The 15,204-nt window shown below is 42.8% G+C and overlaps 1 protein-coding gene across 1 annotated transcript in view; it reads left to right on the top strand.

Moving 5' to 3' along the window:
• fnbp1b (formin binding protein 1b) overlaps window positions 1–8,132 on the top strand; it is a gene marked incomplete at both ends in the record, with an annotated part of 33,456 nt that extends 25,324 nt beyond the window's left edge. Inside the window, 5 exons of the mRNA XM_079235361.1 lie at window positions 5,551–5,660; window positions 5,744–5,876; window positions 6,200–6,321; window positions 6,428–6,591; window positions 7,954–8,132. Coding sequence (XP_079091487.1) covers window positions 5,551–5,660; window positions 5,744–5,876; window positions 6,200–6,321; window positions 6,428–6,591; window positions 7,954–8,132 — 708 coding nt within the window. The remainder of the gene's footprint in view (window positions 1–5,550; window positions 5,661–5,743; window positions 5,877–6,199; window positions 6,322–6,427; window positions 6,592–7,953) is intronic.
• Between the last annotated feature and the right edge of the window lie 7,072 nt (window positions 8,133–15,204).

The following is a 15,204-nucleotide window of genomic DNA, read 5'->3' as shown; positions in this document are numbered from 1 at the left end:
GTCAATTCACAAAGTGTCACGAGCACCTGAGGATGAAGGGGGGAGGGGACATTATAGGCGAGGTGTTGGTCACACTTTGGGTCTGGGTTCAGCCTACAGTACCCAGAATTCACCCCTCCAGGGCTTTCTTTGTGCTGGTGTGCCATACTGTCTGTAAGGAGCATCATACACCTGTAAGGAGCATCATCTACCTGTAAGGAGCATCATATACCTGTGTATCTATGTGTGTCTGGGGGGTTGGAAAGAGTTCAGGTAGAAGAATCACAAAGAGACAATTAAGGAGTAAAACATCTATATCTGCTGAATGTGGAGAATAAAAACACATGCATCATGCATCATGCACCATGCATCATGCACCATGCATCATGCACCATGCACCACGCACCATGCATCATGCACCATGCATCATGCATCATGCATCATGCACCATGCACCACGCACCATGCATCATGCATCATGCACCATGCATCATGCATCATGCATCATGCACCATGTATCATGCACCATGCATCATGCATCATGCACCATGCATCATGCATCATGCATCATGCACCATGCACCACGCACCATGCATCATGCATCATGCACCATGCACCATGCATCATGCACCATGCACCATGCACCAGGTGCAGCTCTCAAGTGATCACATGATTAGTCACATGTAGCCAATCAGGGACAAGTTTTACTCTCCCTGCATCCTCCACATTGTCTTATATTTTATTCCCACAACAACATAATAATATGTTATATATACAACAAATATATATATACATATAACAAAATATATATATATATATACAAAAAATATATATATAAAAGGAAATATATATATATAACAAATAAATATATATATAAAATAAATATATCTAACAATATATATATATATATATATATATATATATCAAAATAAATATATATATATAAATAATTGGAGAGATTAATAAAGACGTGTCCTTAAGTAGTGAATAATATTAAATAATATTCTTAAAAAGTGCAATTTATTTGTGAAAAGGAAACAAAAACAAAACCACAGGCAGGGGAAAAAGAAAAAATATGTTGTAACGTACTTTCAAATGCTCAAATAAAACACAAATAACAGGTTAAGGAACCTAATATACAATAAATAATACTATTATGATACAAATGGTGTTATTCATGATGACCAGCGGCACTCAAAACATCTCTCTTCAGTTTAGTTTATTATTATTTTTTAAAGGTGCACGACACTTTTACAGGCCCATTTTTTTTAAGAATATCTATTATTCCCAGGCTCATCCTCACCCAATGCATATGTATGAATCAAATACATATATCCTCATATTCTGCAAGCGAAGCTTCCCACACGGGACGGGTAACGGGCCGTTCCAGGTGGGCGACCTGATGAGCTCCTCCGTGCACCGGAGCCTCTAACGGGATTACCAGTCATCTGCTGCAGCTCCAGCAGCCAGCGCTTGTTAGCCTGCTCTCTGAAGCTGTCAGTCAAAGAGCTTTTTTATGCTTTTTTTTTGGCACATAAACCAAAATCCTTCAGCTTTCAACCTCTTATTTATACTTGTATTCCCTCTTTTCTTTTCTGTGTGCAAAACATCCCCCTAATGACAATATATTCTTGTAGTTTTTTACTCTATGATCAGCCTTATTTGCTCGTCTACTTTCACACATAGAGCTGGATGTGTGTGGCCTTCACTTCTCCACCAGTGAGTTCTGTTTTTGGGGGGAAAACCCTCCAGCTTTGTCCGTGTACAGTATCTGCCTCCATGTCAACGCATGGACCTGCTGGTGTGTTCATGCTTTTGGCGCCCTCTGCTGTCACGTCCGTGTCATTGCACCGGCAGCAGAGAGCGATGAAGAAGAAGTAACGGGTGCATCCGTCGTCCCTGTCGCTGTCGCCATCCCTCTTCTTCTTTCTCTACATTTACTTTCATCTGTCTCTCCTTAATGTGTTTCCCTCCCACCATTGTTTACCTCATGCTTGAGCAGTAAGTCGGCCTTTTTCGCCGACTTATTCCTCATTTCTCATTAATTCATTATAGTAGAATTGTTAAACTTCGCCACATTAGAAAAGAGTGTGTGTGTTTACAGCTGAAACTGTCACTTCAAAGAGCTTTTTTATGCATTTTTCCAACCTATTATTTATACTTGTATTCCCTCTTTTCCTGACATGGTGAAGTTTGACAACGCATCATCATAGAAGACACGTAGACAAGTTCCACAAGTCAAACACATGGCCGTGATGTTCTGATGCTGACTGTTGTCTCTTTCTCTCTCCTGCTGCTCGCCGTTTCTCTCTCTTCCTCCCCTCCCATGAAGCTTTCTCTCAAGCTGGTAAGCATGACCGTATAACCTCACCATCGTTTAGCGGCCCGGCCGCAGCACGCATGCCACGCCCTCCCAGTAACACTCTGTGAATAACGTTCACGTTTTGTCCTACGGAATCCAAAGTGAATCGATGTAAATCGCCGTTTGCTGTGACACAACGATCGGAACCTCAGACTCACGCCGTTGTCTCATTTCTGTGCCATTTTTTTTGTGTGGTTGTGGTTTGTCTTCTCGTCATGTCTCTCCCAAACTGTCTGTGGTCTCCGTGGTGCAGATCACACTCAATTCCCACGTCCGGAATCTCATGGAGGTGATCAGATTTACTCGATGTTCTACGTGTCTTAGTCTGTCTGGTAGTCCTTCCTGTCTGACGTGTGTCCTCTGTAACAAACACTAATCTGATCTGATAGCCGCTCACTCACTCCTCACACTGCATGCCGGGACGATGACTTCCTTTATAGAAAGGTGTTCTGTAGAGCTAACACAGCGTGAGAGAGAATGTCAACCAGTCGTTTATATTGTCCTCGCTTTCTGGATTAGAAAGGAGGAGTTCACAGTCTTGCTGAGGCTTAAATGATGCTCTCACATCTGTGCGCTAAACACGAAGCTACAGGCAGCGGCTGCTTAGCTTAGCATTAGCATTAGGACTGAAAACCGCTAAGCTAAGCTAACCGCCAGCTGGCTTCAAATTCAGCGTTCAGACTCTGCAAGAAGACAAATAAGCATATTTTCCCAAAAAATATGAATTATTTTGAAACGAAAATTGTTATTTTTGTAAATCCATCACTGATTCCACACAGATCAATTAGTGGATTCCCATCCATCCTGAATGTCTCATAACACAATCAAGAATGACTGTGCCGATAGCTTTAGCTTTTCTCGGCCTAGCTGCTGGTGTGCGGCCTGACCCTGACCACTAGTGGGCGCTCAGGAGGGCGCATGTCTCTGTCTGCATGATCTGACCTGATCTTTCCTCATGTTGCATGCCCGGTACGCTGCAGGGAGACGGGGTAAGGCGGCCACGGCCACCGTCTGCATGTGTATGACCCGTGTGCAGTTCAAGTGCCGTCTGTAGCTCCAGCCGTCGTGTCCTGTGGTGCCTCTGTGACCCAATGATAGAACCTGTAGAGTTAAATAAATACGCCTGAATGAAAATAATATCTTATAATCACCACCAATCAGGTCAGGGATGTAATTTATGACCAAATAACTGCAAAATGAACGAGGTCAATGAGTAATAATCATAATAACACACTAAAGTGAGGTGAAGGTAAATCTTATACCGGCCAAACATCAGCATGTGCATTGCATTATTATTATTATTATTATTATTATTATTAAGTTAGCATGCTGACGTTAGCATTTGGCATTTGGCTGACTAAGAAGGCTTCGAGTCCGGCTGAAAGTGACATTATGAAATAGAAAAGTGACGTAAAATATAAGTAAAAAATACATTTTTAAAATGTTTATTCAAATGTTGACCAAAAAAATAAATAATAAAAAATAAATGAACTCCTTTAATATGAGAAAATACTCTCTGAAATACCTATCATAGTATTACTTAGATTTTTAATAAATTGTTCTACTTCATTCTAAAATAAATCATCATTTGAATGGATAATAACAACGTGTGATGATGTGATCTTCACTCTTTCTGTTGAGCGACACACTGATTATGTACGACAACAGAAAGTTTAGAGACGCTGCCGAGAAGTATGACTCATCAGTTCAGACGGAAACCTTCTCATCAGGAAATATGACTCTTAGTCAGCCAAAAAGAAAAAAACCTCACAAGCACAACCTCCATTTTAAGAACAGCGTCCATTAGCCTGAAACACTAGAAGAGGAGAGCTGATGCTTTATTACATCAGAGAGCTGCAGCTTCTCTTCAGGCTCACGGCTACCAGAGAAACTGAAGAGACGAGAGAGAAGAGATAGAAGAAATAGAAGAGATAGAAGAGATAGAAGAGATAGAAGAGATAGAAGAGATAGAAGAAATAGAAGAGATAGAAAAGATAGAAGAGATAGAAGAGATAGAAGAAATAGAAGAGATAGAAAAGATAGAAGAGATAGAAGAGATCTCGTCAACTCAACAATAAAATGCTCTACTTCATCTCACGGTTTCTTTCTGCCTCTTTTTTGTTTTTCCCCACGGTCTCTGCCTCTCCTCCTTCTCCTCCTCCTTCTCCTCCTTCTTCTCCTTCTTCTTCTCCTTATTCTTCTTCTTCTTCTTCTTCTTCTTCTTCTTCTTCTTCTTCTTCTTCTCCTCCTCCTCTGTCTTATTATTCTCTTTCTTCTCCTCCTTCTTCTCCTTTCCCTCCTTCTCCTCCTCCTTCTTCTTCTTCTTCTTCTTCTCCTCCTCCTCTGTCTTCTTCTCCTCCTTCTTCTTCTCCTCTGTCTTCTTCTTCTCCTCTGTCTTCTTCTTCTCCTCCTCCTCCTCCTCCTCCTCTGTCTTCTTCTCCTCCTTCTTCTTCTCCTCTGTCTTCTTCTTCTCCTCTGTCTTCTTCTTCTTCTCCTCCTCCTCCTCTGTCTTCTTCTTCTCCTCCTCCTCCTCCTCCTCCTCTGTCTTCTTCTTCTCCTCCTCCTCCTCCTTCTTCTCCTCCTGTCTTCTTCTTCTCCTCCTCCTCCTCCTTCTTCTCCTCCTGTCTTCTTCTTCTCCTCCTCCTCCTCCTCTGTCTTCTTCTTCTCCTCCTCCTCCTCTGTCTTCTTCTTTTCCTCCTTCTTCTCCTCCTCTGTCTTCTTCTTGTCCTTCTTCTCCTCCTCTGTCTTCTTCTTGTCCTTCTTCTCCTCCTCCTCCTCCTCTGTCTTCTCCTTCTCCTCCTTCTTCTCATCCTCTGTCTTCTCCTCCTTCTTCTCCTCCTCTGTCTTTTCCTCCTTCTCCTCCTCCTCTGTCTTCTTCTTGTCCTTCTTCTCCTCCTCTGTCTTCTCCTTCTCCTCCTTCTTCTCATCCTCTGTCTTCTCCTCCTCCTCCTCCTCCTCTGTCTTATTATTCTCTTTCTTGTTCTCCTCCTCCTCCTCTTCCTCCTTCTCCTCCTCCTCCTCTTCCTCCTCCTCCTCCTCTCTCTTATTATTCTCTTTCTTGTTCTCCTCTTCCTCCTCCTCCTCCTCCTCCTCTTCCTCCTCCTCCTCCTCTCTCTTATTATTCTCTTTCTTGTTCTCCTCCTCCTCCTCTTCCTCCTCCTCCTCCTCTTCCTCCTCCTCCTCCTCTTCCCCTCCTCCTCCTCCTCTCAGGGGTCTGGACCAGAGGACTTCAGCCACCTGCCCCCCGAGCAGAGGAGGAAGAAGCTGCAGGGCAAGATGGATGACCTGAATAAGGACATCCAGAAAGAGATGGACCAGAGGTATCTCCTTAATAAACCCTGTGTTCACCTCGCTGCCACAACAAAGACTCTTCCACCCTGACTTCACCTGCTCGCTCCCCCAGGGACGCTCTGGCTAAGATGAAGGACGTGTACGTGAAGAACCCCCAGATGGGCGACCCGGCCAGCGTCGACCCCCGGCTATCGGAAATCGCCCAGAACATCGAGAAGCTCCAGTTCGAAGCGCAGAAGTTTGAGGTCAGTCTCCTGAGCTCTCCTGCGTTAGCGTGGAGGAGCTTTCCGCTGTTTGGGTTGTGCGAGACAGTAAATAACGAGGGGTTCAAAACGCACCGTCTCCGGCTGGGGGCCGTTCCAAAGAAGCTTGTGCCGCGCGCCCATATTAGGAGATGTGATGCAGCTGCAGGGAGACGAGAGCCTGCTTTCACCTTGTAAATACAATGGGAATGCAAGCGCTGCTCGCCATGAAAAATAAGAGTTCTACGCTGTGTGAGCTGCAGCCAACACATACGTACTGATGGTGTGTGTGTGTGTGTGTGTGTGTGTGTGTGTGTGTGTTTCAGGGCTGGTTAGCGGAGGTGGAGGAGAGGATGCCGTCCAAGAGCGAAACGAACCGGAGGAGTGGACTCTATGAGACCCAGAACAACACGCCCGTGAGCAACAACTGCGCGCAGGACCGAGAGAGGTATGGTATACTCGGACGGACGTGTTTTTTTTGGGGGGAGGGGGAGGAAAAACTATGTATGTTTTCACAGTGCATTTACTGTGTGTGTGTGTTGGCCCTTGAGCAGCCCGGACGGCAGCTACACGGAGGAGCAGAACTCAGAGACGCAGGTGAAGGCCAGCGTCAACCCCGTCCCGCCCACCTCCAGCACGCCGGAGTTCGACGACGAGTTCGACGACGAGGAGACGCTGCCCACCATCGGCACCTGCAAGGCCTTGTACCCGTTCGAAGGTAATGCTAACGCTCAATGCTAATGCTTCAGAAGTAAATGTGCTCTTTAAGTCTCTGTTGGAAGGAATGCGGTGAGGAGGAATGAGGAGGAGGAGGGTGTGACCTCACTGAGGAAGAGTGTGGAGGAGGAGGGTGCATAGAGATATAATCATCCCCTCTGTACGCCAGTTTAAAACATGAGTTTGGCAAGTTCTCAAAAGCACTGCGATGGATCCGGGGTGACGAGGAATACGGGTGAAAGTCTCTGAGAGGATGAGCACGGCATAAAAATACCAAGTGTTGAATGTATAAATAATGACCCGACTAAAGTGGTAGGAGGTGAAGACATTGAATATTTTATGCAGCCTATTTTTAAGGATTTGTTTAGCCTGATATTCAGTATTTCACAGGGCAAAAAAAAAGCAGCTTCAGAGAAAAAAGAAAAAGAAAGAAACGGTTTCCTGGAACAGATTCATCTGTATAACTATAAATCATCCGATGACCCTTCCATGCATCTCGGGACCCTACGGGGAAATGTAGTAAATTCATATTCAGAAGAGTTAAAACATGCAGACTTGCAGTTGCCAATTCAAAATGTCAAATATCCACAAAAGCGTATACAAACCATTTTGAGAAAATGAATTTACAGGTACAACAGCATTCTTTGTTGCTGTTGTACATTATATATCTTTATATATATATATATGTATTTCTTTATACAGATATATGTTTTATTATTTATATATATATATAAAAGAAAAAAATATATATAAATAATTGGACAGATTAATAAAGACGTATATTTGTATATATATTTTTTCAAATATATATTTTTTAATATATATTTAATATATGTTTATACATAATTATATATAAATATATTAAAAAAAATATATATACATAATAAAAAAAATAAATAAACTTATATAAAATATATATATTAAAAAATATATAAAATAAATATATCTATATATTAAAAATATATATTTGAAAAAATATATATACAAATATACATCTTTATTAATCTGTCCAATTATTTATATATTTTTCTTTTATATATGTAAATAATTGGACAGATTAATAAAGACGTGTCCTTCAGTAGTGAGCCTGAGTGAATCATAGTTTGGTGTTTAAGGAGCTGGATGCAGGAACACTTAGTGGAAGTCCAGACTTCTGCTTTATGTTCACGTCTCTGTTGGCTAATGCAGTTTTAGGAGCAGCATACTAAGTTAGTTACATAATGCATTTTCCTTCCACTCAATAGCTGCTCCCTTCTTTATTGTCAAGAAAATCTGTTCACGTTTTTTTCTCAGTGAGTCATTTTCACGGCGTAGCTCCTCTCAGCGTACCTTCTGCTTTACCGCTCTCTGTCGCCCCCTGCAGGTCACAACGAGGGCACCATCTCCGTGACCGAGGGCGAGCTGCTGTACGTCATCGAGGAGGACAAAGGGGACGGCTGGACGCGAGTGCGCCGGAACGAGGACGAGGAGGGATACGTCCCCTCGTCCTACGTCGAGGTCTTTTTGGAAACTAATGCCAAAGGTGCTATGACATACATTTAACTCAGCAAGCGCGTTGTTTGTGTTTTTTTTTTGTTTTGTTACTGTGAAGTCAGTAAGTTTCCATGCACTGCTTTTAGATAGAGATTCAAGAATGTTACTGGTAGCTCAGATAAGAGAACAACACACACACACACACACATACACACAGACACACACTTCCTGTCCCTCCCGGAAGGAAGGGCCAATCAGATTCGTCCATTGTGCCTTGTGACAGTTAGGACAGTTGTGCTGATAGTGTGTGTGTGTGTGTGTGTGTGTGTGTGTGTGTGTGTGTGTGTGTGTGTGTCACTGCACACTGTTTAGGATATGACACTGAAAGCGAGCTGAGCCAGACGGGTGTCGAGTGAGAAGTGTGTGTAGAGAAGCTTCTAGTTCCTCCCCTCCCATTCACTGCAGTGCCCCCTAGTGGTCAGACAAGAGAAACGACTCACCCAGTCCAGGCTGAGCATGATGGGACAGATCACACTGACAATGATCACAATGTACATTTCACACACACAGTATTGTGTTTTTTTTTTTTAAATATGTATTTTGTGTTGTTTTCTTTCTTTTTGTTGGTTAAAATTTCAAATGAACATGCTTTTTAAAATCAAGAGTTTGATCCACAACCTCGGTCAAATATGTGAGTCAGTGTGGTAATAAATCAATGAGCTCGTCCGAGTATGAATGTACGCACCATCTGAAGTGACACTGAACAAGGTGTTCTCGTTGTGTAACCTTAAAGAGGAAAAGCATGCTCCATGTGCAATCACGCAGACCTCGTTTCAATCTGCTGTAAAATATGAAGACATATTGAAAGATATTTTTTTAGGCTAAACAAAGAAAACAAAGAAAAAGTGCACCCTCCCTCCTGCAATGTTGCATGCTGTAGATGAATCATAGTGCCCTTACAACATGGAACAGTTGTGAAAGTATTATTCTTTTATACATTTATTGATCAAATTAGTAACCAATAGACTTAGAATGTGCTTTCATCCACCTTTTTTTACTTGATAGTGGACCTTTTTTCCCAGGCCAGTAGAGGAATATGCTCAGCTCTCTGGTGAGACGCAGCTGGTCACGCCTGTAAACATGTGTCACGCCTGTAAACATGTGTGCTTGGTCGCATGCCGCGGCTCCCTAAACGGTGCATTCACTGTCAGCGCATGGCGTGGTCGTCCCCGGCGTCGCTTCATCTCGACCGAGGCGTTCTGCGCTCCTTTGACTCAGAGTCGATCTCCTTCATAACCCATCGCACCGGCTTTTGTTTAACTCCCTTTCTCACGCCGGCTGTGGCGGCTCGTCTCCGGCACAGCATGGGTTCTCGTGTGCCGGATGTCATTTCACGTCTGCGCTGTGAACACACATTTCATATATATTATTTTTTTATTGAGGAACATTTTAAACGTGTTGCACGCCGCAGCACCTTTTGTCCTCGCCGCGACACTCATTGAGCATGTTGTGACAAAGTGAAGCGTCTCCATTATTATTATGAATTAAACCGCTACATCTTTGGGTTAATGGACGTTCACACATCCGTGTGCGTGTGCGTGTGCGTGTGTGTGTGTGTGTGTGTGCAGATTCCATCCATGCCGACACCACAGTATCATCCGTGCATTGACCTCGTTCCTCCTCCTCTCCGTATCAGAATATTTGGGTTGCTGTCGATTTTCCCTTTCAAGCTATCTAACTTTTCTTTTTGTCATGTTTTTTTGTTTTGTTTTGTTTGTCCGTATTTTTTTTTTTTTTTTTATATTGCAGATTCCTAAAAGTGTGAGGCTGGCTGAGGAATGGCAGGGCAAGCAGCCGGGGAGAAACCACCACGCTGCTCACGCTCAGAGTCAGAGAGAGAAAGACGACCTGAAACTAAAACCAGAGAGAGAGAGAGAGACGTCCGCTTAGAACGCATCTCTACTCCCAAACCATTACCAAACAAACAAAAACCTCTCGCTTCCGCCGCAGAAGAAGCAACGATTTAACAGAAATCCACCGTGTTTTTTTTGCGCTCACAACTCTTTCCATCCTTTAACCTCCATGCAGCCGTCACAGCCACAGGATGCAGTGAGCTTTGTGTTGTTGTTGCTGTCAGCAAAGCTTTGCTTCTCAATGTAACTAACTCATGAACGCGGCTGTTGGCTTCCTCACTCTGAACACACACACACACACACACACACACACGTATACCCACCCACACACACATGTATAGCAGAGGGTGTGGTCAGAGACGGGACGGAGACCAGCAGGAGCCTGACGGACTATAAAGACCAGCTGTCAGACGCCTTCATCCGGGCGCTGTGTGTGTGTGTGTGTGTGTGTGTGTGTGTGTGTGTGTGTGGGTCAGAAGAGGATCATCCACACACACACATCCTGGGCTTTAGATCCATCACAGTCACCCCTCCCACTAAAATCAGCTCCATATTTGCAGGTGTCAGAGGAAGAGGTGAAAGGTGCTACTCATCTATCTGTATGTATGTATGTATGTATGTATGTATGTATGTATGTATGTCTCATGTTAAAAAGGTCTTGTGTGTTGTGATGCCCCCCACCTCCCCCTCACCCACATATCCAGGACAGAGAAGGATGCTGAAGGGTCATCCGCCATCTTTTCCCCCCTAATTCTTGTCTTGTGGCTGGTGTCTGTTCCTCTCTCTGGCCACGCCCCCTCCCTCTACCCTCCCGATGATGCAGCTCAAGCAATCCCTTGGCTGCTTTAAGCCCCTCCCCCTTTTTTTGTTGCAATGGCCCCTGGGGGCCCCTCAGCATTGTGGTGTGCTGCATGCTTGCCCTGTCTTCCTCCTCGGCCCCCTGCTGGCCGCCCGGAGGCCTGCAGCCTCTCCGCTCAGTTAACCCTCATTGCCTGGTCGTCCTGTTTGAATTAACCTGAATGCTACTGTTTAGGGTTCGGTGCCTGTGGTTCTTTTTTTTATTTTTTATTATTATTTTATGAATAAATCTCCTTTTCCTTTTGGTTCAGAAAGCATGTCTCCCTGTTTTGTTAACAGCGAGTGAGCGCTCCCTTTTAGTTGAGCCTCCAGACTGGACGACAGGGACCCGCCATGTTGTTTTTCTGCAGGATCTCGTGCGTCGCTCGGCCGCGGATGTCTTTTGTGCATTTGTTTTACTGCAAGTACACAATGCGTATGTACAAATATTAGTCTCGTATGGTTTGATCAGAGTGTCCAATGCAAGTTGTTGTTAGTTTACAGTTAATCAAGTGTGTGGGATGTCTCCACTCGGTCCAAGCAACACTTCACCCCCAAAAAACACACAAGCTATGAAGATCTTACTGAGTCCTGATGTTTATTCAGGATGGTCCGCATAACTGTCTACTGTATATGAAGCATATACTGTGATCCATTACTTCCCTGTGAGTTCGTGACCCAGACGCTCCTGTTTTGGGCCTTAACTGATGAAAGGATTCAGATGTGATTATCTCAAATGTTTTGGGGGTAAATTTCAGAGTTTTTATAATCATGAATCCCCCTCATCCCCTCCTTCTGCTCAACGGCACATAATGTACATGATTTAAGCTCTTTTTGTTTCTTTTATATTTGCTGATTTGTCTTTTTTCCTCTTTTTTTTTTGAAGCTGGAAGTCTATGTTGTTGCTTATTCTGCCTAAACCCTTCCTCCCCAAAACTAAACACGAATAACAATGAAATTGTTTTTGAAAGAAGCCGTTCTCAAACACTTCTTCTAAACGGAGGAGCGATGGACACGTTGATGGAAGTATTGATCACATCTCTGCTGAATCGAGCTTTCAAAAGTTCCCCGTCTGCTTCCCGGCATCCGTCGCTCGATGTCGACAGGTCGAGCGAGACACTTTGCTTTGTTTCTTCCCCCATAGATGATAAATCTGACGAGGCCCTGCAGAAGCCTCCGAGTCCATAACCTGCCTGTACAGTGGAAATGGCACGTTGGAATTAGAGAGAATATATATATGAATCTATAAATAAAGTTTAAAAAAAAGGAAAAACATCTATTTTAACTATTGAGGAGTCTTGCCGTTACTTTATCTGCTTTGCAAAGTGAGACTTCTCCTTTCCTTTCGTGAGGTCTACCAAATGGTGTGTTTTTTGCACTTTTTTCGTTCGTGTTCCATTTGGTGGCTTCGTGCTTGTGGAGCACCGAATACTTTGTATTGTGTTTACCGTGCCAATTAAATATGCCTGGAAAGTCACCAGCGGTGTCGTGTCCCTGTTCTTTAACGTGGACGCAACCAAGAGGCCCGAGATCCACGGCGTGCGACATCAACAGCAACATGTGACCAGAAATATATCCATTATTATTATTAATGTGTTTATGAGAACTCTGCAGATTTAAATCAAATGAAGATACTTTTAGCACAAATAGCTCACCTATCTCTTGCAATTCAATTATTAATGTATTGCTTTAGTTTCGTCTGGAAAATAATATACTTTTTATTTTATTTGTCAGACTAACAGCCAAAACTTAAAATCTACTCAAGTAAAAAAAAAAGCACATAACAGCAAATAACTGTCAACCTCACTGCTGTTCATTTATGCTGAACCACTAATTGGTTAATTGGCAAACTATTTCAGTTCTAGGCGTGACCAAACATAAAGATGGTGAACATGGACTTTACAGTAATCTATACAGGCAAAATAAAAGTAATTCATTTAATATTATATTCAGGGTTCTTACGCTCATGGAAAAGGAAATGGAATTTTAAAATGTTTATTTCCAGGCCTGGAAAAGTCCTTGGAAAAAATAAAATCCCAAAAGTTTAGTAAAAGTCATGTAAATGTGTTATATTCATGTGTTCATGTCGTTCATTTACGCTGAGTTTGAAATAATGAATATGATTTTAAAAGAAAGACTCAAAATATAAGCAGGCATACATACAGGCATCTATATAAATGTTTATTCTTTTAATCAAACTATTGTTTAAATACTACATTTACTCACTTTTTACTGTTTACACACAGATTTCACTAAATGTTTGTCATGGACATTTAGTTTAAAGTCCTGGAAAAAAAGAAGTCCATTGGACAAAATGTGTATGAACCCTGTATATTATTAATACTAATACTACTAATACTCTATTATGACTTGATAATAATAATAAATAATGCACAAACATAAGCAGTCTTATTAGGACATGAGCTTGAAGTATTAATATATAATATAAATATATTAAATATAGTATTATATAAATTAAGGATTTCATTTCAAAGGCATGCTCTGACAATGAACCTGAATGTTCTGTTTGTTCAGTAAGATGTGGATGCAGTTCCTCCTGTTGGCCACTGGATGGTAGTCATGCTCCACACAATGGTCTCTTTGTTAAATTCAAAGTATCTAGAAGTGCTTTTTCTTTTTTTTATTGCACTATTTTTCAGTTACAATGCAGTGATTTCTCTACCGGGGGTGAATTATGCATTGTTACCTTTATTTCAGTCTCCCTGCTGGCATTTTAATTCATGTCTTTGACTCAATAAAAGTCTCCCTCTAGATTCACACGTTGTCATTATTCCTGCTAACTCCTCCGCTGATTGCATTCGACCGTCAGCAGTCACACGTATTGATCTGGCCCGCTGACAGATTGGATTGCCAATTGATTCTGGCCCACTGAGCTGCAGCTGCGCTCGGTCCTCGTTGCCCCGCAGAAGTATGCCGGCCCGTGCTGTGCAGCAGATGCAGCACTTACCTCCTCCAGCACACTTCCAAGCAGCCTAATTGGCCTTTGCTCCTACAGGGACCCGACGAGCTGCATGTGCCGTGGCTCCAAGTGGAGAAAAAGAAAATGAATTGCTTCAGTGGATCCTGGGAGGGCGGCGAGTTTCCCTTTGCAACATCTTTCTGAGTTATTTCCACTTTGCTTTCTTAATTGGTTTATTTGTCAAAAAATCGTCTACTCGTCAATTTACATTATACGCTCAGAGTCTCTAGTCCCTGGCCTGTTGTTAGCCTAGCGAGGGATAAATTAATATTTAGATTCCATGAATACAGCTTGCAGTGTTAGAAGAAGTGTGCCTCCTCTTTGAAGGCATTAAAGTGATGCAATAGAAACAGTAGAGATCAGTGTGACGGAAGCGTAAAGCAGCAGAACATCGAAATACTCAAGTTGAGTACAAGTACCTCAACATTGCAGTTAAGCACAGTACTTGCCGCAGCATCACATACTGCAGACATCTTCAATGAGCGGTTTACATCGAGGTCACTTCTCTAAGACACGACACTGATTACAACTTCCCCTTGAGGATCGATCCAACCTGCTGCAGACTAATCTTCCATCTGTCTTTTGGCCCAAATGAGTCAGAGAACAATCTGCAGACGGGTGAGTGCGTATCCTTAGTCGCTGGCGGATGTAGAGGAGGTCTTTTTGAGTCACTTTGCACCCATACAAACTCATCATGGTCTTTTTGCCTTTTAGTTCTGGGATTGTGTCTACACAATACATGTATGTTGAGGTTTCTCAGCAACACAATGCTGGCAGTCTGTGTGCAACAGACAACTCAAACCAGTTGCTTTTTCCCTACGTGTTGAGGCAGAGGGTTTCAGGTGATGTGAACATGCAGGTTAAAAGGTGTGTACTCAGATATAAATTACTTAAAAGGCAAAGCACAGAGCACAGAGTGTGTATGGAGCTCAATACAATCTCAATATTCAACCAAAAAACTCTGGACATGAACTGGACTGTGCATTCTTAGGCAGTGGACTAAATGTGGATGCTATTCTTAGCCACACTAGCGGCAGTCAGTCAATCCTCAATTGGAGGGATTGTCATGACATTTGGAGCAATCGTGTGTTTTTTTAATCATCTTGAAAGATTTAAGCTGGGTCTTAAAACACATCCTTTGTAAAAATAGAAAAACATTTATGCATTTTTAGACTCAAAGGTTAAATTTGCACCTGAATCGACACAGATGTTTTGAAGACAGTATTACCTTTAAATAAAGAAGGCATCTTACATTTTAATTGCTTTTTTAATAGGCTTCCAGCTGGTCACAGAGGTGCGTTTCATCTGCTGCTTTCAGTCTGTTCCATTACTGGTATGTTCCCGTCTGGCCTGGAGTGAGAGCAGGCGGCCTGATGGGGAAAGCACACCTCTGGAGATCGGCCCAGTCTGC

The sequence above is a fragment of the Taurulus bubalis genome, assembly GCF_910589615.1.
Source record: "Taurulus bubalis genome assembly, chromosome: 19".
In the NCBI taxonomy this organism is placed as follows: domain Eukaryota; kingdom Metazoa; phylum Chordata; class Actinopteri; order Perciformes; family Cottidae; genus Taurulus; species Taurulus bubalis.
The sequence above is the reverse complement of the archived record's forward strand: the minus strand, read 5'-3'. Positions and strand labels throughout refer to the sequence as shown.